Below are 25,617 nucleotides of genomic sequence, written 5' to 3' on the forward strand. Positions count from 1 at the left end.
ACAATAGAAAGTATCCTTTCATACTGCATTACAGTGTGGTACGCTGGTTTGACATCAACTGATAGGAAGTGCCTACAGAGGGTGGTGAATACAGCACAAGATATTATGGGCTGTCCTGCAAATCCACTGGATGACATCGCAGAAGAACGTTGCCTCAGGAGAGTGAAGAAAATTCTGAGGGATGATTCACACCCTGGCCGGCATTTTCTTGATCTGCCCTCAGGCAGAAGATATAGAAGCATGATTAGTCGCACCAACAGGGTAAAAAACAGCTTTTATCTGTGGGCTGTTAGGCTGCTGAATGAAAAGATAACAACAGGGCAACTGACTTTTGGGTTTGGTGTGTGTGTGTCAGTAAACAAGGGGAATTAATACTAAGAGAGGTGAGTGGGGGTGCTTGTGTAATCTCACTGTATACAAGTTGTACAAGTGACAATAAAGTATTTCATATGAGGGGAAGTTTGGCTGAAGGTTTTTGTTGCCTGCCTTCTCCTACTAGCCACATTTTTCTGCTCAGCCTCACTGTTACTGAGGGGGAGTTATATTGAGTGTTTAGAAGTTTAGAATGTAGAAGAAGAAGCTGTTGCACCAGTCAGACCAGTCTCTGTAAGATTATCTGTAAGATAATGCTCTTAGCTAGGGACGCGGGTGGCGCTGTGGGTAAAACCTCAGTGCCTAGGACTTGCTGATCGTATGGTCGGCGGTTCGAATCCCCGCGGCAGGGTGAGCTCCCGTCGTTCGGTCCCAGCTCCTGCCCACCTAGCAGTTCGAAAGCACTCTTAAGTGCAAGTAGATAAATAGGGACCGCTTAATAGCGGGAAGGTAAACGGCGTTTCCGTGTGCTGCACTGGTGCTGGCTTGCCAGAGCAGCTTCGTCACGCTGGCCACGTGACCCAGAAGTGTCTCTGGACAGCGCCGGCTCACGGCCTCTAGAGCGAGATGAGCATGCAACCCTAGAGTCGGACACGACTGGCCCGTACGGGCAGGGGTACCTTTACCTTTACCTTTAATGCTCTTAGCTGGCCATTTACATGTCCAAAGAGATTGCCCTGCTGCTACAGAGACAAATGGGTGGCTCTTTTCCCACCTCACATGGCTGAATACAATGCCATCCCAGGAGGGTGAGCAATAGAACAAGGGAGGCTGTATGTGAGAGTATTTTGGGGGGGATTCTGGAAGCTGGGGACACAGAAGCTGGTGTGGTGGACCCCAATATGTGCCTTGGTGCTTTCCTAGAAACCTAATGGAGAAGCAAAAATCTTCTGGAGTGTTAGTGCTCTGAGTTCCTCTGTCCTATGTTCAAGTTGTACATGTGCAAATGAAACTACGTATTATAAAGACACCACAGTCTCTTTTGACCTTCATTCCAAGGAAACAACCCTGGAAAAGAGATATGGAGCCTCTCACTGCTCAGAGATTAGGTTGTGTGCAACAATAAATATAGATTAGTAGCTAGTGGCCCTCCTGATGCTGCTGAACTTCAGCTCCCATTGCCCTCTAACCACTAGTCATGCTGACTCATTGAATGTTGCACATGAATAACTACAAAAGTGTGCATACCAATTTTTGTGTACAACAGGTACAGAGGTTGTATACTTGCTGAATGCAACATGTGAATAATACCCTCTATGATGCTGCTTTAATTGTATAGTGCAGATGGGCGTTTATATCTGCAGCAGGGGTGATTGGTTTTTTTATGTTTCATGAGAAGAGAAAACAGAAAAGGGGGAGATTGCAGAAAGAGAAAGCACTGCCTTACCCAACAGATTAACCAGAGTGAAAGATCCCTGCTTTGCAAGAATTCTGTGTACTGCAAAACACACACACACCCCAAAACATCCCTCCCCCCCATATTACATGATTTGGAATCAAATGTGAGACAGTTCCCCCCCCCCCCAGGGCAATGCAGAGATATCAGGCAGGCCCTGCCTCCTTCTACCCACCTTCCTCCCAGGTGCTGGCCTCGCCTTCAGCTTCATAGAAGAGCTATTAAAAGCTGGCCAAAGCTGTTTTCGTTTGCCACAGTCTCCCTTGACACCTCTCAGACCTGCCTCTTCCCCTGCCCTCCTGCCAGCAGCATCCATTAAATTACTATTTCAAGGATGTAACAAGAGGCTTCATTTATATATTTCCAAGCATTCAGCAAGCTGCTTTCTGTATCGTACATTAGGACAAATGGTACCCATAATAATATAAAATGCTTGGGCACTTGCAAAAAGGCAAGAAATACCCCCCCCCCAAGGTACATTGTGTCCATTGACCCGATACAGTAATTAGAGTGATGAGGCAGGGCCAGATTTTAAGGGGGATTTATTTACTGGGTGAAATTCTGCAAATCTACTCAGAGATCAAGCATATTTGCATGTGGAGTTTAATCAGATATCCTGTAAGAACTTGATTCTGTTCCTTTTGATGGTGGTCACAACTGAAACAGCCCCACAGTGTAATTATAGCTTGCTCTTTACACTGGCTAGAATAAAGTCTGGATTCTTGCATTGCAAGAAAAAATGATCCAACAAAGCAGACTTAGTAGACACCTAATCATGTCTGACTCATTTGAAGTCACTTAGATGGCCAGGTGTAGCTGAATAAATGCAGTGAGAACATTTGAAGGCACTCCATTCAGTTCTGTGTCCGGCGTGACCAAAGCTGCCATAGCCCAGAATCCTCTGCAATCCACTAAGGATTCCTCAGCAGAGAAGACAATGTGGAATGAGTTCCCTGGATAAAGAAAGCTTGAGAATCTCTGCATGGCTTAAGGTGCAACAGTTGGCTGACAGTTAAGAGTTGCAAGAGTGAGTAATGTGCTATTTTCATGGAAAGTGTTTAAGTCCAAGTTGATTGCCCCCCTACCATCCTCTTCTGCAAAACGTTAAAAGAAAAGAAAAACCCCTCTCTATTTTAAGACAATTAGCTTTTAAAATAGGAACCGATTTCACATGGCTTTCTTAAAAAAGCATGCATATAACATGAGGTCACAGGCAAATTAATGTTTCCAAAGATAAACCTGAGAAAAGTGCATCTGTGATAGGATGGCCATGTGTCCTCCATTGCAGAAGAGAGTCCTCTAATTTAATTTCATCTGTTCTTGAAGGACTGTCTAGTCCCAGTTCAGGTTCAAGAGGGTGGAAGCAGAGTTGAAGCTGCCCATTAACAGTGAGCTCCTTAACAGCAGGCTGAGCAGGCACAGAGCTCAGCTGGCCACGGAGCCTTACACCTTACAACAGTGAGCACTAGTTCAACTGGAATTAATGTACATTGCTTCTAAATTTCCATGTATGTAAACACATTTGCCTATGAACATTTTACCCATCCTTTTTGGAGGCAATGTAAGAAGTGGCCATCTTGTGTGGAAACACACATTTTCCAAATGCACTAGAAAGAAATTTAAGCTCCAATTTAATGCAACAGCATTTCTCAGAAAGATGGTGCGTTCCTACACCCATGACTAAAATGAGGACCAGGCAAAGTGAACAACTGAGCATATATTTTTGGAAGGTCATTACTGTGTTATCATTAGTGCAAGTAATTCTTACTATAAGGCCATAGCTTCTGCTTCAGATTTTGGTCCTTGCTCTGTCAAATTCAGTGTAAAGGGGACACCTACTGGTAGGATGGGTTTGTGGCACATTTCTTAGGGCTGCCTACTGGGGAACCTGCAGCCTTGTTGATATTCCTGGACCACAACTCCCATCACCCCAGCCCACATAGTCAATGCTCAGGGATGATGGGAGTTGTAGTGAAGCAACATCTGCTGTAGTTACTGTAGAATAGTGCCAACAGGAAACCAGCTTTTTCAGTTTTCCAGAGGAGCAGCTGTGTTTGCTGAAACAGACCAAGAACTTCACAGCACTTGAAAGCAGCTTTCCCCAGCATGGAGCCCTCCAGATGTTTTGAACTACGGATCCCATCAATGCTGGTAATTGGCCATGAGGCTGGTCCTGATGGGAGCTGGCATCTAGCAACCACTGGAAGGCCACAAGTTCTCCATTCCTGCCATAGACGGAACTTTCACATCACCTTACCCAGAATGCTTTTGAGCAGAGCAGATTTGCACTGAAAGGTCAATCAAAGGTTAAGGAATCCAGTGAGGTAGACACATGCATTGTAGGGGGTTCAACAAGATGACATTTTGGACCCCTTCCAACCCTACAGTTCTGTGATTCTAACTGCCCAAAGACAAGTTGAAACAAGCATGCACAGACCCAGGAGAGTGGCGCTGAAAACACCTGCTAAACATTTAATTGCTTCACATCTGTATCAAATATAAAATAGAGAGCGGAAGGCAAGTTCATAACAGAAAGGTTATTGGAAATAAGAACCGCCCAATTCACACTAACTTATTTGTGTCTTTTAACAACGATATGCAAATTGTTGTTGACTGTATGGTGAAGGAAACTTGCAGAACCTTTTCAGTGTGACATCTCTGCAGCTTTCCAATCCAGGGTTAACATCAATCTAGAGAACGTTCAAGAAAGCCCGGGTTGTTGTTTTTTCCTGCAAGCATCTTTTTATTTATTATATAAAGAAGCATACACCATCATTTGACATGGGAGGGAGAGGCTGATTCTCTCCTTTAAGTACTACTCCAAGTCGTATGCTCTTAGCAAAAAGAAAGTAAGACTAGACTGCATACTCAGGTACCTAAGAGCCTCTTGCAAAAATGGGCTCCTTCTGGTTTCTTCTGCTGTTATTGCACATTTTGAGAAAAGTCCTGGATCAAGGCACGGTAAAAACAAAATCATTTAGTGCTTCTACAGTAGATGTTTCAGCACACGCTACGCAACATAAAACTATATTCTTTGAACACATATATACATACTCACATAAAAAAAGAGTCATGCACTAATTAGGGTGAGATTTCAACTTCTCTGGTTGCTTCATAATATACAAATAAAGAATAATGTTGTAAACAAATGGCATGCACATAAACTAAAGCAAAATATGCTTTATACAATATCTGAGAGCTATGATGCTTAAATAAAACAAAATATAATTTACTAGTCCTCAATGTTTATGTGCCATTCTTTGTCCTAGTGAAATTCTTTGAAGTTCTGGATCTTTCTTCGTTTGGTTTACAGGTTGGCAGCTTGAATGTTAGGAGACAGATATGGCTTTATTTCATTTACTTATTTGTGTCATACCCAACAAAATGATACATTTCATTTTTATTTTTTTTAAAAAAGAAACTAAAAAGCTTTTTCTGCAATTTCATTTGGATGCAGCTTTCCAAGTTATTCTCTAGTGGAGTAAAGGAAACAATATAAACATTCGAACAAAGTTGTTGTTTTTTGCCCAGCCACATTTCAGGAAAACAGGCTTCCACTAGCCAACTTTCAAGGCAAGGGCAACCCCCACCCCTCCCTGCTGCCAACAACAGCAACAGCAGCAACAACAACTAAACTTTTGGCAAGTTTGGATTCAAAATGAAATGAAAATTTGAAGAATTCTACAGGCTTCAGTTTCCTCTCCAAACTGATACACAGAAACAAAGTTAAATTAAAAATACATCTGTTGTGGTTACAACTGGTGAAGTGCTACAGATTTATCTCCAAATTACGTGGGGGGTGGGGGATTTTCATGGCAACGCTGCTGAAATCAAACATCCTAGCACTATTTTTGGGGGTGGGGAGGGAGGGGTATTTCTGTCCCACTCAGTTGAAGACACTTGCGAGGATTGTTTCCCAGGCACATCAGGAGGAGAAGGCACTTTTGATTAAGGGAAGACGGTGTTTTTAAAGAAAGGGGTGAATTTTGAGCAGGGATTGTCCTCACTCCTGCCCACCCCACAGAAGGTCCAGCCTCAGTTAGATCAGGCAGAGTTCCACACAGTGTCTTCCCAAGTGGCATCCACTTCTCTCGGCCACGGCTTTCTTTGCCGAGTCCAGGCTGGGGAAAGTGACCAGGGCTTCTCCGCTGGGCTGACCACTGAAGTTGTAAAGCAGGAGGATGGAGTCTCCATGGAGCTGCAAGGATGGAGCAGAAGGGTCAGAGCGGGAAGGCTTGGACCCTGAGAGATCGAGGAGGAGGAGGAGAGAGAGAAGGACCACCCCTGGAGAGCCAAGCTCCAACACAGCACCTTGCAACCCTAACCCTCACCGAAAGCAGTTGTCACAGCTCTTGGGGATTATAGAAGAGGAGTTTGGATTTGATATCCCGCTTTATCACTACCCGAAGGAGTCTCAAAGCAGCTAACAGTCTCCTTTCCCTTCCTCCCCCACAACAAACACTCTGTGAGGTGAGTTAGGCTGAGAGACTTCAGAGAAGTGTGACTGGCCCAAGGTCACCCAGCAGCTGCATGTGGAGGAGCCGGGAAGCGAACCCGGTTCACCAGATTACGAGTCCACCGCTCTTAACCACTACACCACACTGGCATCTTGGCAATTGTGACTGGACTCCACTGGGGAAGAAGAGGAGAGCAGTCAATGGGAAACGGGTGGCTGTACCGATGCTATTCTCAAGAACAGAACAGAGAAACCTAGGAAGCTGCCTTATACCGAGTCAGACCATTTTGTATCATCTACAATGCCTGGAAGCCATTCCCCGGGATTTCAGGCCAAGGTCTTTCACAGCTCCACCTGGAAATGTTGGGAGTGGAACCTGGGACCTTCTGTATGCAGAGCAGATGCTCTGCTGCTGAGTTACAGCCCTTCCCCAATATGATTTACGCTAAGTCAGGCCGCCTTGTCCAGGGATTGTGAGCCTGTGGCTCTCCAGCTGCTGCTGGGCTACAGCTCCATCATCCCTGACCATAAACCATGCTGGTTGCAGCTGAAAAACAGCTAGAGACCAACCTGATGTCATGCTTATGAAGGGCAGTAAATCCTTTTTCGTATGGGGTAATACAGTGCTCACTGGTAGTAGGCCTCTGCTTTTCAGGGCAGAAAACTTTCCCAAGCCCACATCTGAGAACTTAAGTGGTATCTGCTGGATCAGGCCAGTGGCTCATCTAGTCCAACACCCTGTCCTCACAGATGTCCATGGGACAACTGCAAGCTGGACATGAGCTCTGGCACACTTGTGATTCCCTGTAACTGGTATTCAGAGGCATGATGCCTCTGACAGTGGAGGCAGAACAGTGCCTTATCCTGCATGAATGTGGCTAATCCTCTTTTAAAACCATCCAAGTTGGTGGCCATCACTGCATCCAGTGGCAATGAATTCCATATTTTGACTATGTGCAGTGTGGATTAAATACTTCTGTTTGTCTGCCCTGAATTTTCCATGAGTTCTAATGTTATGTGGGAGAAAAACCTTCCTCCACCCACTTTCTCCATGCCACACATGTATCCTCTTACCCTTTTCATCTATACTCAAAAGGTCCAAATGCTCACAGAGGAGTTGTTCCATCCCACTGATAATTCTGGTTGCCCTTTTCTGAACCTTTTCCAACTCTACAATATCCTTGAGGCGAGAAGACCCACCTGAAATGCACAGTGGCCAGAATCTAGGACTTCAGTCTGAGATTAAATGCTTATTCTCTTTATCATGAGTGGCTTTCTCCAGAAGATTTCCTGACCTTCCTTATGTGAAACTAATCAGTAAAAGATTAAAATGTGCATGGGCAGACACACATGAATGTGCCAGGTGTCAAGAGATAATACACCTCAAGAGATATAACTATTATGTACACAAAAACAGGGGGGGGGGGACCTGGGGTGCTAGGAAGGAACCATCCCACCATCTCTCCTGGAGAAAGGCTTTCCTTTGAACCCACTGTCAGTGCTGATAACTCCTGCAAGAAGTCTCATGTACAAAGCATAACACAATCCTTAGCCATGAAACACAGACCCTTCCTAGTCCAGAGAAGGCAGAACCTGAAGCTGGGGAGGGAGGGAAAGGGAGGGGAAGAAAGCCCCATGTTTAATGAGTAGTTGCTCCTGCCCATTAGTTTCAGTTACATCCATATTCTAATAGGCTACAGTCCCAAATAAGGCAGAGTTAGCAGTCTTTTCAGTGACCAAGACTGAGCTTGGATTGAAATCCCCAGGTGGTATTCAACAGTAGTCATACTCAGAGTAGACTCAATGAAACTAATGAGCATGTCTAACTACAATAGGTTACAGTAATACTCTAATTTGCTCTGCGTTAGGTCTTAATTGAATACAACCACAGTGTCCTAAAGCAAAGGGCTAGGACATGGTTGTAGAGATTTTCAAAGTGTGTTCCGGGGAACCCTGGTATATATGTGTGTATACATATATTGAAGCTTACTAAGAGCTACTTAATGGGAAGGTTGGTTATGGTAAACACATTTCCCTGAAAAGCATCCTGGCCACATTACTGAGCTTTCCCTTGCCATATGCACATGTAGGAGAGTTCTAGATGACTTGCTTCAGAACAGGCTTACCTACTGCCTTTGTGGGCTATCTGTGCATTCTAAAACATGCCTCAGGGCTCTGCAACAGGGGTGGGGGACTTCAGGTGGTGCTGGACAACAACTCCCATTATCCCCAGCTAGCATGAATCACAGCCAGGGATTATAAGAGCTAGAATCCAGCTACATCAGGAGAGCCACATGCTCCCCGAGCACATATCCTAAAATGTGCACAGCTTACTTGGCAAAATTAGTCAGTGTGGAAAGGCACCACTGAAGGTAGACCACCATTAAATTGGAGTGGAGAAAAAGAAAAAAGATGGATATAGTCCTACAATGATGGTGCTCAGATATGTCAATTAACTCTAGCCTGACGTTCTGGCTTGGACATCACATCTTTCTTTAGCACATGCACACACACTCAACAAGGTCAACTTAAAACAAGCAAACAAATGCCTACAGTTGAGATTTGACACACAGGCTCATACCTACGAGTTTGAACAATACAGTAGCAAAATATGGGTTTGTCCACACAAGTGGCTGCTTGATGTTACTGGAGAATGAAATCTGATACATGTGTGTTATCCAGTCCCAGAACCCCCACATTTAGCAGCGGCCACAACCCACACTGGTTGCCATATTATGTCTGCGGGATCTGAACAGGAGGTTTAATGCACATGGTTGGCTGGAGGATGTGCTCCTCAGCAATAAGGTGATAAAATGACATCTGCAGCACTAAAAATCCCCAGGTGTTTCAGGCAACACAGTCTTTCTGGAGGAGAATGATGCCAAATGAAACTCAAACTATATGTAAAGTATATACCAGTTAATCCTTATCAACAAATTTCCTGTGTGCTTCGGACTAGTTCCCACTGGGGTAGGTCAAACTGGGGTGAAAGATCTGTCTCCTTGCACAGGCAGGCAGCATATTGGGGGGAAATGAAGAAAATACCCAGGGTTGGGTTTTTTGAAGTTACATGCATCGTTCATATGAGTTCCCTTAGCTCAGTATGTGTGTGTTTGTGTGTAAATTGGAGGCAGACTGAAACCAGTATGTGTTTTCTCAAAATGAGCTCCCAGAACAAAGGGCTGGCATCTTCCTTGCAAAGTTGTCAATAATGCAACCTAGTAATGCTGCCTCCCAGGCACCCAGCACTTCCCCAGAGCATTGGCCTCACACCTGCCAGCTGTAGTACTGGCTGCATCATCAAAGGAACTTGGTGCTTCCTTATTCCCTTGGAATGATGCAGTCTCAGTATTTTAGAAGAGGGAAGAGAGATCAACGCTGTGTGCTTCGGACAAGGGGGTGGGGAACTTGTTGCCCTCCATATGTTGCTGGATTTTAACTCCCATCAGCCGCAGCTCACACAGCTAGTGGTCTTGGATGATGGGAGCCGGAGTCTAGCAACATCCGGAAGGTCACAGATGCACCCTTCTCCTGCTCTACATATAACCACAAAGCATGACCATTGAAACTTGCCCTTCAGTGCCCCAAGTGATAACGTTTTGCCTTCATTGCCTTACGTCCAACAGCAGAAAGATCCTGTTACATGCATATATGCCAGAAAGCAGTCAATATGATCATGTTAGCTTAAAACAAGAGAACCCTTACGGAGTGGAGAGAGAATGCCAAGCGGACATAATCGCCAGCATTCCCCTTCTCCTCCAGAGGTCTCCAGCATCGCTGCCACCATTAGGTTAGTTGATTCATGCCAGGCGCCGAAGCAAGGGAATGTTAGTGAGCAAAGTCCACACCACAAGCTAGGAAGGGAGGATGCAAGGAGGAAAAAACCAATTTCCCACCACTCCCAGCCGATCATTTTGCCCTCTTTCCAATCACCACCAAAAGGCTCCACCTTCTGCCAATCTGAGCTTACCTTCACTGGAGGTTACAAACACTTACAAACAAACCCAGTCTTTCGGTGCTTGTAACACACTCCTTGCTTGGTCGTTGATCTGAATAAGGCCATTGTAGTCGTCAGGTGCATACTACAGTACAAGTGTGATACATAAGGTCAGCAAGAGAAGGGGCAGGTCATCTTGTTACCAGCAAGCCACACAGACCAGCACTTGCAAATGTCATTAGAATAAGGGTGGGGAGGAGTCATGGCTACAATTGCATGGGAAAGATACAAGTCAAGCACTGGGTCCACCTAGCTCAGTGTCATCCACTCTATTCCAGCTCCTGTATTTCATGCGGAGAAGGGTTTTAACCTTCATCTGCTACCTGATCCTTTCAACTGGAGAAACAAGGGATCGAACCTGGGACTTTCTGCATGCAAATAAGCTATGTTGGCTGCCTTTCTCCAGGATGTCAGAAGCAAGGGTCTGCCCAGCACAATGGGGATGTTTTGAATGGGGATGCCAAAGAGCAGCGTACATTCTCAGGCCCTTTTGTTTCGTTGGAAAGCCCTTCGTCCCCATGCCCTGGACACATCCACCTGAGGTGCCAGAATCTATGTAAGCAAAAGCATGGCGCAACCTACAGGACACCATCAGAAGTCTAGCTAATGCTTGGGCACCTTTAGATCACATTCCAGGTAGCACTTATGTTTTTAAAGTCACCCATAAGCCTCTTTACAAAAACTGCAACTGTCAGAGATCCAATCTATAAAGCTGGGTTAAGCAACAGCAAGGCATACTATGTTACAAGCCCTGAGTGTCCAGGGAAAACTATAAAATGTATTCTTGGATTGTGACAAATAAAAAAAAAAAAAACTTGAATTAAGTGAGGTTGAAAACATAAAAAAATAGTCCATGGATCTACAGAGCAAAGCTAGTTCCTGAGTTGGGCAACTTGACCAGTCAGACCAAGCCCTGGAATTAACGCCAGATGTTTTAGCAAACTCTGAACCCTCATTAATGGCCCAGTGTTAAAATGCAACCCCATGTCATCTGTCAAACACTGCCAAGCACCAACTGTTAAATATTATAAGGGTGATGAAAGCAAACGCCAAAATAAAATTTAATTGGATGACAAAAGGTTGATTTCAAAATACAACCTGCGAATAGTTCGCAGATATTGGACATCAAATCTCAGAGTGGTTTTGGAAGCAAACTGGGAAACACCGCTCTAGAATTGTAAGAACTAGACACTCCCCTCCTCAAAAAAGTTCATTTTTCCAAGGCTTCAAGTTTCACACCCAAAGAAAGAAGAACATACAGAAGAGATTCTCCACTCCTCCTCCTCCTCCTCCTCCTCCTCCTCCTCCTCCTCCTCCTCCTCCTCCTCCTCCTCCATGCCCTCAATCATATAGACAAAACCATAAACTAGGAGATGACTCTGAAATGCATCAAGAACAAGTCGTGCAAGATGTTAGGTTTCTAAAGAAACCCAGAGCAGAGAAGACGTCTTTGTGCAAGCATCTATTTGAAAGAAAAGGAAGTCCACCACAATGAGGTCTCCTGTCCTGTTAAGTGGGGACCAGAGATAGAGAATGCATATGCCTCTGGCATTTTGCCATCACTTTGTGTCATTGCCCCCCTCAATCTTTCTACTTCTCAGTGATTTCTGGTCATCATGTCCTATTGGAAAAGCTGCAGGGTCAGACACAATAACACCTATTTTAGTTCCTGGGAAGGTGAAGCAGTACTAAAGCTCAGTATAGGTTGGAAAAATATGCACATATATGTGGAAGTGGATAGCTTTCTTTAAGCACTTGTTTATTCATGAGAAGACATGGGGAAGACACCTTCACCAGGTGTCATTTTGAAACAAGATGGTGGACCAAAATGCGACTCAGCCATGATTTCATCTATTTTTAATTTTTTTTTTTGCATGGGTTCAGCTCTTCTCATTATACCATTGCCAAACTTGACATGAGGGTTCTCAGGGTGGAATAGCAGTCTTTGTTAGCATTTGGATGCCAGCCACCATTTTGAATCACGATGGCAGACCAAAATGTGACCTTGGTGTGACTTCACCCCAATTTTTGGTGTGATGGGTCCAAATTTACAACCTGCACTATCCATTTAAAAATCACATTTTTTTGTTTCTAAAGATACATGGGCAATGCCAGTCACTCTTCACAAGTGAATAAATAGAACAGACACTATACTATTTTGCTGCAAGGATGTATTATAACCCTTCCACCAGCCTTACAGAAGCAAGCTTCAATACTACTGCAGTGGGAAGTCAGAATTTATGTTTCAGCTATGTGCACCATGCTACAAACTGCCTTATGCTGCACAGTAAGAACTGTGACACTGTAATGGGCCCAGACAGCACCCTTGAGAAATGCAGAACTGTGTAATCTAGAGTCATTTAGCTTCTATGCAAGATGTCACACTTTCAAACTGTCAGGGCAACACCCTTTAAATAACCTCCCCTGCATCCCAACCCGATTCAATCAATCATTCTCACACTGATCCACACTGGCCAATGGCAGCAATGCCTCCAAATACAGCACTAAGTTCTAAGCATGACAAACAGCGAGAAGATAATTCAATTAGGTGTAGCAGCGCAGGCCGAGTTCAGAAATAGATTACAGAATGAGATAAGGAGGAATTCATTTTTCGAGAGACCCTTGAATAGGGTAGGGCTGCTTAAGGAGATTTGGGGGAAGATTATAATTTGTAAGAACACCTGTTTGGCAAGAATGAGGACCTAAAGAAGGATGATGAAAGCACACAAGTATTCTCACATAAGAATGGTTGTTTGGAGGAAACAAAACAGAAAATAACGCACACTGAAAATAATAAATTATTCCCATTTTTTATCATTTTTACAGCTGCAACTTTGAATTGATCAAAAGCATCTGGATAGAATAAAACAGGGGTGGGAAATCCTCCCAGGTCGGAATGTTTCCTTGATCTCTGACAATGCCTCTTGCATACCTGGAGGATAGAGGGCTGTGCTGAGTGTATGGAGGAACTAGCCAACCATAACAAAGGTTAAAAATAAACTACATTCTTGCTCTATCCACTTTTGCCTCTGGCATGCAGTCACCAGAAGACTGCCCAGAAGGGAATATGGCCCTTGGTTTGAAAATGGTTCCCCATCCCTAGACTTAAAAATAAAAGAGAGCTGTTCCCAATAAGTTCAACATAAGGTTGTTGTTAGTCCCTCCCCCCATTTAATGCAAATGTTTTGAAAACTGAATGGCAGATTTTTTCTTATAAGGCGTTCATCTTTCCTATCTGCAAGATTTGTTCATTTGCAAGCCTTGTCTGTATCATCTTTTCCCTTTTAGAAGAATGGCTTCTCATGTATGCAAATTGGATGGTGATATAAAGATGGAATTAGCCCTACATGGTTGACGGGACACCATTTCATTTACATGTATGCCTGGCAAAGGAAACAACTGTTGGCAATTATAAAAGAAGTGGGACCTGAAAGAAGATGTTGAAGTGTATCATTTCTAGCTAGAAGGAGTACTCCTGATTCCAAACTGGCCATTTTCTCCAGAAGAAGGCATTCCACTCCCAATCCCCTTTTCCAACAGATACCCAACATTCTGTGGTTACCAAGATACTAAGCCCTTGTGCTATTTTTGTTGGTTGATGGTTTGTTTGCCTTTGCACCCTTAGGGGTCCCTTCTTCATTTAAAACAAATTTTGTAACTTAAATTCTGCAAATGTTGGGATTGTCCCAGGCATGAAGATTCTTCCTTCTCAGTGGCCCTGGTTTGACTTCCTTCTCGTTAGCCCTCACCAGACCTGAACAGGAGCGATCCGCACTGCAACGTTTTGCCGCAGGATCCACTTGATTAACTGCATGATGCAAGAAGTTCTGGCTGCAGCTCTCAGCTGAGAGGCTACCTGGTGACACAGAGGGTGAAGCAAAGGTAGAAACCCAAGACTAACCTGATATCCCTGGAAGAAACTGAGGATTTCCTTCATTCCTGCATTATAGGGCAATCCCTGCATCCGGACAAGGGCACCAGGCTGAGGCAGCATTGGAGTGTGCGTGGCTGAGGCAGCGGCTGCAACTGCTGCTTGGGGTGCTGTGATGTACCCTACGGTGGTCGGGGACACCGGTGGGCTGGAAAGATAGGGAAATGGTAGGTCCAAGGGCTGTTTCACACATGCAGGTGCAAAAAGTTCACCCTACCTGGAAAAGTTACCAGCCCAAACAGAATAGTACCTGGGGTAGTAAGCTGTGTAGTTCATGTAAAGTTGAGCAGCCTGAGTTGGGTAGTAGGTCACAGCTGGACTAGCGGCAGCAGCGGCGGCAGCAGCGGCAACAGCAGCCGAAGCCTGCTGGGACCTGGTTTGAGGCAAGAGCGCTTGCGACTGATATAATGCCGCTTCTGTTGGGATCACGGCGGCAGCTGTCTGGAAGGCATAGGCTGGAGGAGAAAGACCTGTGGATAAGATCACAAAACAAAACCCCAAAAGCAAGTTAGCAAAGACAGAATCCGTTGAACAGGTAAGGCCCCAGCCCTGTGTCCCAGGAGCTGCTGCCAGGAAAACTTCCAAGTGGAGTTCCAACCTTTTGAGTAGGTATGAAATTGAGGGGTAGGTTGCTAGTTACGACCATCATTTCTACTAGTGGCTGCCATTACTTGCTAGTTACTACTGCTATGGCATTAGGGGCTAGAATGGTGGACAAGGAACCTGGGAGACCCTGGCTCAAATCTCCACACAGAGCCTACTAGGTGATCTTGGGCCACTCACTGCCTCTCAGCCTAACCATACCGCACAGAGTTGTTGTCAGGATAAAGTGGGGAGGGGGAGAACTGTGTCTGCCACATGAATGTAATAAATAAGTTTTGGGCAACTATGGGAAATTAACTGGTGTGCTGGTAAACTTTATGTCAGCTTACATTTCCTTTTATATTTTAAGCGAACTGTTACTTGTTGAACAGTTAGGGATATCGTGATATTATAGATCTACGCATTATGTTTATCATGGTGTTGCATTTTCACTTTTTTTTTTGTAAACCACTTTGAGTACAAATCTTTGGAAAATGCTATATACAAACAAACCGCATGACCAAAGTGCAGGTGTGGAATACAAGTTCACACTTCGAGAGGTGAAACTGGTGAGCAAAAGCTTATGTGATGGGCAGTGCATGGTCATCTGTTCAGAACCCTCATCAATGAGTTTCGCAGGTTTTTTGTCCTTTCTCGGGAGTAGCAAGGCAAGTTTCTGGTTCTCATTGTTTTAAGTCAGTGGTGGGGATCCTCAGTCCCACAGTCTTATTTTGGCCATTTTCCCCAAGCCATGTCCTTGATGTCATACGTGACATGTGCCTCCCCTCCCAAAAGCTGATTTTACAATTGATCAGCAGCACCTGAAAATCCCCATGCCTTTGACACGCATGGTTTGTTTCAAGCCACCCAGGAAAAGGAAAAGGAACAGGTGACAGATGACTCCGCCCATCAGTTAAAATGGCCCATTGGGCTTTGGAGAGGTCAGGATCTAGCCCACTGACCAGGCCCAGCATCTTGATTTAAGTATAAACATGAGTGAACCATTTCTTCGAATATGTGTTAAAAGCCACCAAATGAATTGCTGAGTTACTTTACTGAAAGTAGTTCACGGATGTGTGCGTTCATTGCGGTATGTTACAAGAATATTCATGCATTTGTAGGCCTTATTGTATGTTGTGCTTATTATAAATGGACCCTCATTGCATATTCTACTTTATTGGAAAGCTTGATGTGTCCTCTTGGGGCTTTATTTTCTGGCTGTTGTTTTTCCTCCTGTCTCTAAAAAGCAACTTAGATTGGTAGGCTTGGCAGCATAAGCTCAACAGCCACTGTGGCATCAAAACAGCAATAGTTGCTTTCAGCCCTGGAAACAACTGGTCCATAGTTTTTCACAATCCTCCTCTCAACTGCATTTTAAGCCATGAGCTGTCTAGCAAAATATGGAAGTCACCTACCCACACTTTCAAGTTCTGGCTCTTAAACCACCCTTTTATTGTCCTCCAACAAAACCAAATCCAAATGCCAAGCTGCAGATATCATTGCTTTGGTGTGCAATGAATCCAGCCACACTGTTTATAAAGTGTTTTAAGACCGTGAAAATGCATTGTTTCATCACTCAGTTTTGGTCCATCAGAACCCTTGTCCCAATAGATGCTCTGTCTTCAACAACAAGCTGTGTCCCTGAAGACCAGGCACCTCCCTACTGCAAAGAGGCAGGAGAAGATTAATCTCATTGGCAGCTGCAGAGCAAATTGCTTCAATTAAAAAAAGAAAAGCACAAAAAATTGTAATTGCCAAGCAAGCTCTGCTAAAGGTGAAATTTATTGCAGAGTTTTTTTGGGTAATGAGGTTAACAGTGTCCCCCAACAAAAGCAACGTACATAATAATTTGGGGAGCATCTCTAGCTACCAATACCCCCAAAATATTTTAAAATACAGGGCTGCAAGAAACCAATGCAGCCCATCATCTAACACTATACAATGAAACTAAGCATAGTTACTTAAAAATATGTTCCACTGGCTGCAATCCTGTGTAGACTTTTCTGGGAGTAAGTCCGACTGAACTTATCAGGACTTAACTTTCTAATAAACGTACATTGCACTGTTAGCTGGTTAGAACAGTTCAGGCCAGTTTTAACTGGCAAGCGTTAATCTTTATTACATTTCTGTCTTTCCTTTCTTCCATTATTGAACTTCCTACAGACCTTATTTGGTGTTAAGTTTGGCTTGGGATGGGGGCTCTCTTCTTAATTCCACCACCATCATCTGAAGTGTGGGGAATGGTGGTAGCCCCAAATTGTGGAACTCACTCTCCACAAAGATGTACCTACACACTATCATGACTCAGCTTCCACTGTATTCCACTGGATGGCCATCTGTCAGGGAGTCTTCAGCTGTCATTCCTGCATTGCTGGGGGGTGGACTAGATGACCCTTGGGACCCCCAACTCTACAATTCTATGGCTGCATGATTCTATGCTGAAGCTGTACCTTGTTGCCACAGCTTTTGACATGTTTATTTTTTTGGGTGGGGGGCACTTCTTTTGTTTGGTTTAACCTATGTTGTGCTGCTTTTGTTTAGAATTGTTGTGCATTTTATGATTTATTTTAAAAAATGGCTTTACAGTACTTGTTTTTAATTGTATGATTATATTGTTGTGACCCGCCTTAGGACCTTATGGTGAAAGGCAGGTAACAAATCTTATAAAGAAACATACAAAATAAATGAAACTCAGGATAAGGGTTCATGAGGATTAAAAGAGGATAGGACATATTCATGGAGGATAAGCAAATTTGCTCTATCATGTGCCCTCAAGACCATGCCCTGGGTATGCTTATATTAGGGCTATGAAAGTTTATTACAGATATCCTTCCCTTCTAGCAATGAGTGACAGTTTCCTCCCCCCTAAAAATAATAAGTTACCCTTGACTTCCTAAAAAAAAAGGCACCTACATTGAGAGGTTGCTGATACACATACTTAATTCATTAAGATAAATAAATCAAAAGTATAGTTAAAAGGCAGGTGATCAATCAGCTAAAATTATTGAAGCGGTCGACAGCCCTAACAGCTTCAGAATCACATCTGATTTGGGGCCCAGCTTCCAGTCCCAGCCTATCCACGGAGGGGTGATTACAGACCGCAACTCAACCCAAGACAGAGAGGGCAAGACCCCCACCACAGCGCCATCAGCACCTACCAGAGCGTCCCCCGTTAGCAGCACAGAAGAGAGCAGAAGAACTTGGGAGACTTACATGGTAACTTACATGGTGGCGGAGACAAGCCACTACGATTTAAAGTGCCACCCATTAAAACAAAATTCATCTCCTCTCCTGAACACTGGAACACTTCCACGTAACGGTCCTTCATCATCTTCTTGTGGCACTTCTGGGCCACCAGGAAAGCCCGGTCAGAAGATTTCATCTGGATAAAAGCATCGCCAGAGGGACGGCCCTGGAAGACAGAAGAAACCAGGCAAGGGGATGGAAGAGAAGTTAAATGGGGCATTCTCCACACTCTTGTAGTCAGTGGTCCCATCAGTAATTTTAGCATATTATTCTTTTTAAGCAAAGCTTTATTTTTAATTCTTAAAGGAATTATTCCGTTGATTGCTGCACAGTTTACATGTCTAAAATATTGAAAGCATCAATATTTAAAGAGATGTTAAAAGACAATACACACGATTGATTCTCTGGGATCATGTGATCCCCACCCCCCGGAGGATTCTGTTCTGGGCACCTCGTATCCCAGCTTGATTGATTGGGCCTTCTCTGGACATTACATAAATGAAGAAGTTGGGAGCTCTTGGGCTGTTTCTCCAATGGCCAAATTCAGTTTCTCCACCCGTTGCTTCTAACTGAAGCGCTAGGGAAACCATCTTGAATTCCCATACCTGCTGGTTCAGGACCATGTGGACTCCGTGTGGCTTGATGTCTGCAGTAGCATCTCCCATGAACTCCAGGATGTCGTCAATCCCAGCCGTGTAAGGCAGGCCTCTGAGCCGCACACAGTCTCGCACGCTGCCAGCAGCGATGGTGTACGGAGGTGGCATCACGGGGATGATAGGTGTGGGGAGGGTGGGGATGAGAGGCGTCGACATGTACCTGTTGAGGACCTGTTGACAAAGAATCAGGAGTGGAAACAGAAGCAAGAAGGGCTGAGTAAAAGGGACGTTTTCCAAGATGGGAGGCATAGCCAGAAGGCAGCCGTAGACAATACTGAATGCTGAATGATACTAACCCTCTATAACGCATGTAACAGATTGGCATGCAAAATTCTTGGAATACGCTGCCATGGGCAGAATTGCTCATTCAAGGAGTAAGCAACAACAAATATTTATTTATGAAAAACTGGTTAAGTTTTATTCAGTACGGTAGATCTAGAGGATGCGTGTCTTATATGTGTTACAGTTTTCCCCTCTTGCTGCAGATTGGATTTTGTTGTCTGTTTGGGGGATTTATTTATTCATCGGAAAATAATATTTATTCGAGAAGGTACCAGCTTTCCGTAACAAGGCTTGACAACTTAGGCGATTGGTTTTTGCTTATGCATAGATTGCTGATTTTTTTTTGTGTGTGTAAAATTACAATAAATCTTTTTTTTAAAACCCTAACCCTGATGGCTGTGCTCCACCCTCCACTGCCACAAGCAGCGTGCTTCTGAATGCAGTTTCTGGAAACTACAGGAGGGGAAAGTGCTGTGGTGCTCAAGTCCTACTTGCAAGACCAGAAAGCTGGATTCAAAAGACCTTTGGCCTTATCCAGAAGGTCTCCTCCTATCTTCTCACTCATATGAAACTGCTGTTTCCCACCCTGAATCCTTGGCAGGTGATGCGCTACAAACCAAAGTTAAAATAAAACCAAGAACTCAGAAGGGCAAAAGCATCATACAGCGCAGCTCCAGACTGCAAACTAACCCAAAGCACAAGACTAGAAGTTCACATTTTAGGAAACACAGTAGCCACGTTTGGACAAGAATAGCCAAGTAGGTTTTTGCATAAATGAACAAAAAGCTCTTTTCTCCTTCAATGAGGCAAGGAAATTGAAGTAGGAAGTAATTGTTTTCTAGTTTTTCCAAGCAGGCAAGATACAAACCACCAACTTCAGAACAAGAAATGATAGCCAACCAGCTTCCAACTGTGGCTTAATGTCCTGTCTTGTTTCAAATGTGGTAATTATAGTTTTTCAGTTCAGTTGAAATGGGAAACTATGGTTAATTAGAGACTTCCTGGTTTGACTGTTCGGGCTACAAAGGGAGGATCAAAGAGGATGCATGCACAGGTAAAAGGCTAATTAAAACTGAATATGATAATCCAAACTGGGCCAGCAGTTGTTCAGCTGTGATCCAGAGTGTGACTTAAGCAGGACTCAATATGTCATAAATTGAGGAATGGATACTGAACTTAAAAATCCAGCTGCAACTGTTCTGATAAAGCACAGTGAAACAGAAATGCTAGGAAGGCACGCTTTCACTTGCAACAAACTCTGTTTCACAGAGATTTGTTGATCAAAATATGCCACTTATTATTTATGCTTATTATTATATGGCTTGCGGGGAGCTGCGCGAAGCTCAAAGCCTGGGCGCGCTGAGCTCAGCGCGCCCAGGCTTCGGCATGCAGGCAACTCTCCGCAAGCCGTGGGAGCCCAGTGCCGGGCTCCCACGGCTTGCAGAGAGCTGCGCGAAGCCTGGAGAGTGAGAGGGGTCGGTGCGCACCGACCCCTCTCGCTCTCCAGGCTTCAGCGAAAGCCTGCATTCGCCCCATAGGACACACACACATTTTCCCTTCATTTTTGGAGGCGAAAAAGTGTGTCCTATAGGGCGAAAAATACGGTACCTCTTTGCAGCCAGGGGAGGGGTGATCTAACCAGCATTATGAAACCTCAGCTGTGAGCACTGATGGGAGCAAGTAAGTGATATAGGAGTAAAACTAAGCAGGTAGATCTTCTCCTGCTTGGGGAATCACTCCAGGGAAATGCAGAAAGAGTCCTGCAATGGGTTGCTGCGGACCACCATATCTCAGTTTGACAAGCCAAGATATGGACAAGCCTTGGGTTACTTATCCAGCCCCTTCACTCTTCCCATTGCAGCAAGAAAAACAAGCCAGGAACTCTTCAGTTAACTATAATTTCACCCAAACCACGAAACAATAGTTAATTACTCAAGAACAAGCCAGGATATTAAGCCACGGTTTGAAGATGGGTTTCTGGCTTGTTCCAAAGCTTGTTCATTTCCTAGCTTGGACAAAATGGGAAACTGTAGAAAACTGAAGACTTCTTGGTTTGCTTGTTCCCTTAATCACAGGGTTGTTTGTATCTTGGTTTATTAATAAAGCAAATATATGATAGTCCAAGTGCAGCTAGTGCATCATTTCCATGACCCAGGAGAGAGAGAGAGAGAGAAACTTAACTGAGTCTGATGAGCAACAGGCTGTAGTAAGTGGGAAGAAATGTGCCACTCTCTCAATTGCTCATTATTGGTACAATCCCAGCCCACATTACATCAGCACCTTTACATCATATACACAGAAGGGAAGCGGGGGTCAGGGCACACTGCACCTACAAAGTGAGCAAGGACTCTGAACAAAAGGGTGCACACACTGTCCAGCTGCCAAAAACAAGAAGCACTGCAGACTAGCAGCCTCTGATATCCTTGCTTGCTTTGAACAAGCTCCCCAAAAAATAGAAGTATGAGCCACAGATTAATTTGGGACATCCTTGGAAAAAACAGCACAAGCCTCTCCTTGCCACACTGCTTAGCTTGCGATGCTCTTCCCTCTAATCATGCAGGAAGTGATATTGGTTACCTGCCTCAGACGTATTATGACACCTGAACCCTGGTCATTTTTCTCTGGTATGTTATTATGTTTCATTACATTTAAGTGGTACAGACATAATATGAAAATAAATGAAAAGTAACCAACTGCTAAAGTTGGTTAAATGCTACAGATAGCTGTTATAACTTGAGCCCTGCTCAACCGTTTTGTTTTAATGACAAGGAAAGCCTCCATGAAATGACATTACATGTTCCAAAAAGCGCGCGCGCGCGCGCGCACACACACACACACACACACACACACACACACACACACAGAGAGCACGCAAACACAACAACTACCACCAGCTCCCACTTGCAGAAAGATTGCTTATTATCATTTGCCAGATCTGGGCCAGGGGAAATCTCTGCTTCTCACTGGTCCCCTTGCCTCCCAGTTCCCATGAGCTACTTTCTGAAGCTTCTCCCTCTTGGGTTCCTCCCAACAGACAGAAACCAGACAGAAATAATTGGAGACAAGCTGCCTGTTGAGGCCCATTGTTCAAAAGCTGATTAAAAGAGGACAAGGGGGAGGCAGAGCAGCAAATAAAGTGGCTGCTGTCTGGCAATGCACTTGTTCGGTCATAGCTATTCAGCCACACACAAAAATCTGTGAGGTCACCCTTGCCCCAACCTGTTGCCCTCCTGATGTTCTGGACTGGAACTCCCATCTGTAACTGTGCTGGCTGGGGGGGCAGTGATGGAAGTTAACACTCCCAGACACCTGGAGGGCAACAGGTTACAGAAGGCTTGGTGAGGCTTTAGTGGCTTCTGCTGCAACAGGCTAACAATAGTGCAATCCTAAACACGCCCACTCAGAAGTCAGTCCTACTGAGTTCAATGGGACTCACTCCCAGGTAAATGTAGTTAGGATTACAGCCTAGCAGAGCTCCTGCCCTGGGTTTGAGCTTAGATTGCCTTCTTTTCCTGTTCCAAGAACTCCTAACTTGTTAAAAATAGGATTCCATGTCAGCAGCATCTGCATATGCATTTTCTGTTTATCAGTCACTGCTCTTAATAAAAATAGATTCAATGGAATAACTGCACAGACATGGAAGCTGCATGTGCCAGACCAATGAGATGGACATGCTCTAGGTCAATACTGATCGAGATGGCCCATTATCAGGGCAGCTTCTTAAGTTCACACATGACTCAGTATAACACAGCTTTGTGTGCTCCTAAATGAGGTTCAATAAATAATGTATTACATGGATGCACCAACCTGACCCCAAGATGTCGATTTTCGGTATAGCAATTCTCCACCTTCCACTACCTAGCAGTTGTTTCTTCACAATAGTGATTTTTGGGTGCTAAACCCAGGTTGGCTCTCATTCAGGAGGTCCCTGTCCTTGCAAGTGGGGAAAGAACAAGACTGGACTGAATTCCAGTTGCTAAACCCAGGTTGGCTCTCATTCAGGAGGTCCCTGTCCTTGCAAGTGGGGAAAGAACAAGACTGGACTGAATTCCAGTTCTTGCTTGCTTGTGTGACAAGGAAGGGGAAGCAATGGCCTCAGCAAGAAATAGCAGCCCTGCCCCTGCCCTTTGCTTTGGCTGCATGGAAGTCAAAGCTCCTACTGGTAGGATGGAAGAAAGAAGCAGTGGAAGCTGGGTGAATGGGGCCCTGGCCCACCAACAACCTCTGTCTGCCCTCAGTCACCTCATAGCACCAATGCAGCTTCTTGCCAAGAAAGGGATGGGGAACCTCTGGCCCTCCAGACGTTGCAGTTCCCTGTGACACAGTGATGAGCCACTCTTCTCTCTCCCCACCCCCATATACACAGAATTGGGCAAGTGCTCCAACCTGCTGGACCTCTGCTGCCGTGCTTCTGAAGAGCTCAATGTATCGCTTCCCCAGGATCTCCTTGTGTTTCTTAAGTGCATTCTGCGCGTACTCTTCACAGGCGAACAAGACGAAAGCATCTCCCGTAGGCCGTCCGTCTGGATACTTGACAAAGAGAAGCCCCTCCTTCCCTCCTGTGACGGGGCACTCGGGTCCCAGGAACCCCAGGACATCCTCAGGCGTGGCTGTGAAAGGGAGACCCCGCATCCGGATGATGACTTGGTTCTCCTTGGAGAGGAACTGAGCTACTTCGTTGGAGGTACCTGCAGGTGGGTAGGGGGTGAAGAGTTACAATAATTTGCTATATCTCTTTTACACATACCTGGCATTTAATTAACTGGACCAAAGAACCTAGGAAGCTGCCTTATACCAAGTCAGACCATTGGTCCATCTAGCGCAGTACTGTCTGCACTGACTGGCAGCAGCTTTCCAGGGTTTCAGGAAAGGGGCATCACCAGCCCTACCTGGAGATGCCAGGGATTGATCCTGGAACCTGCATGCAGGATAGATGCTCGATCGTTGAGATACTTTCCCCGACTTTTGAAGCAACTTTTAAGATGATCAAAAGTATTTCAAAATGAATTCATCTAACGCAGGGATGGGGAACCTAGGACACTCTTGATGTTGCTGATCAACTCCCACCATCCCTCACCATTTGCCACACTGACTGGGGCTGACGGGAGCTGGAGTCCAAGAGTGCCTGGAGGGCCACTGGTCAACAACCCTTGATCTAATGCGATTGGTTAAAATGTTGCAACCCTATCAAACATTACCGACCATTCAATGGCATCTGTAAAGTACTGTCAAGCACTCAGTTCCCCTGCACTTGCACACTTCAGCACAGTCTAGCATTACAATACATTACAGGGGGTAACTCTTTGAGGCAGGTCTTTCTTGTTTACTGCTAATTATTTCACAAGCAGGCCTGGAAACTGAGCCAGTGCAGTTAGCGATATTGTCATAATGCCCAGCCCCAGCTAGTAATCCCACATCATCCTGAGCTAACTGCGGTTTCCAAGTAGCCTTCAAAGGCAGCCCCAGGTAAAGTGCATGACAGTAGTCTAACCAGGAAGCTAATGGAGCATGGATGGATAGTACACTGTACATTTATTTTGTTTTCGCACATTCACAACAGCAAACTTTCAATGGCAAAGCTGACAAGGTTTATTCCAAACTTCTCACCTCCAGCAATCTTCAAAAATTCTTCCCCAGTTGCTTTGTAAACCTGAAGTAAAGAAAGGAAAAAATAAAGTCCTGTGTTGGTGCGACAGATTATACTACTAAATCTGAACAACATTAGCATTGCATAACTTCTGTACTTTTTTTTTTTTTGACACACAGGTTTTTAACCCTTCTGTGCATGCAAAACACATTTTACTGATCTGATAATGCAGAGGTCAGCAAACCTTCTGGCCCCAGAAGCACCACACACAGAGCAACCTTTTACACTGGTTAACACAAAATGCATCTTCCAAGCCTAATTACAGCAGAGGGAGGAGTGAGGGGAGGGGACCCTGTGGGCACATATTGATGATCCCTCAAATTAACATGACCACATGTCCTATTTTACAGAGGACAGTCGTCCAATTTATTCCCCACTAGGATGAGATGCATCCATTTAAATCATAGCATCTCAATTCTATTTCAATTGTAGTTAATTATTACTGAATTTCCATCTTTACCTGCAAATTAGCACATGCACTTTTTATGGAAATATGTACTCTCTTTTTGGGTGATGTTAGATCAAACAGCTAGTATTATTTGACAATGGCTTGCATTTAATGTTGAAATAGGAAACCTAGTAAAGATAAATCTGTTTCTTTTCATTTATTCATCCATTCCGCACTTTTTCTTGTACAAACCACAGAGGCTAACAACATCCAAAAGCATTCAGACCTGAACCCAAGCGATGTACCTCAATGTATCTGCTACCCATGTGGTGCTTGTGCCGCTCTAGGGCCAAATCTCTCTGCTCAGAGTTGACAAATCGCACCAGGGCCTCTCCATTCCTCCTTCCTTGGGCGTTCAGGCACAGGGCCACCCCACCTCTAGCAGGGAGACACACAAAAAAGATGAACAAGGATGACTTCATCTACATCCTGAAAAAACCAATTACTCTTTTATTCTTTCAGGGCAGAGTGCATGGATGCAAGACATATTTAAGGAAAAGCAAGGACATTTTTTCAGCTCAAAGGCCACATTGATTTGTTGGGAACATTCCAGGGGCTACATACATTGGTGTGGGGGGGGGAGGCAAAATTGGTCAGAACAATG

The 25,617-nt window shown here is 44.6% G+C and overlaps 1 protein-coding gene across 5 annotated transcripts in view; it reads right to left on the reverse strand.

Annotated features, from left to right (window-relative positions):
* Positions 1–4,484: 4,484 nt before the first annotated feature.
* The window catches only part of ESRP2 (epithelial splicing regulatory protein 2), a 53,951-nt gene continuing 32,818 nt past the window's right edge, over positions 4,485–25,617 (reverse strand). For 4 of the 5 annotated variants that reach the window (XM_083624890.1, XM_083624891.1, XM_083624894.1 and 1 more), the window contains 9 exons: positions 25,259–25,391; positions 24,526–24,568; positions 23,305–23,606; positions 18,586–18,807; positions 17,948–18,146; positions 14,403–14,622; positions 14,123–14,300; positions 10,195–10,306; positions 4,485–5,966 (listed from right to left, as the gene is read on the reverse strand). In XM_083624890.1, the coding sequence (XP_083481016.1) occupies positions 10,217–10,306; positions 14,123–14,300; positions 14,403–14,622; positions 17,948–18,146; positions 18,586–18,807; positions 23,305–23,606; positions 24,526–24,568; positions 25,259–25,391 (1,387 nt within the window). In that variant the 3' untranslated portion in view covers positions 4,485–5,966; positions 10,195–10,216. The remainder of the gene's footprint in view (positions 5,967–10,194; positions 10,307–14,122; positions 14,301–14,402; positions 14,623–17,947; positions 18,147–18,585; positions 18,808–23,304; positions 23,607–24,525; positions 24,569–25,258; positions 25,392–25,617) is intronic. The other variant, XM_083624892.1, reaches the window with a different exon arrangement.

Source organism: Podarcis filfolensis (genome assembly GCF_964270895.1).
Source record: "Podarcis filfolensis genome assembly, chromosome: 8".
NCBI lineage: Eukaryota > Metazoa > Chordata > Lepidosauria > Squamata > Lacertidae > Podarcis > Podarcis filfolensis.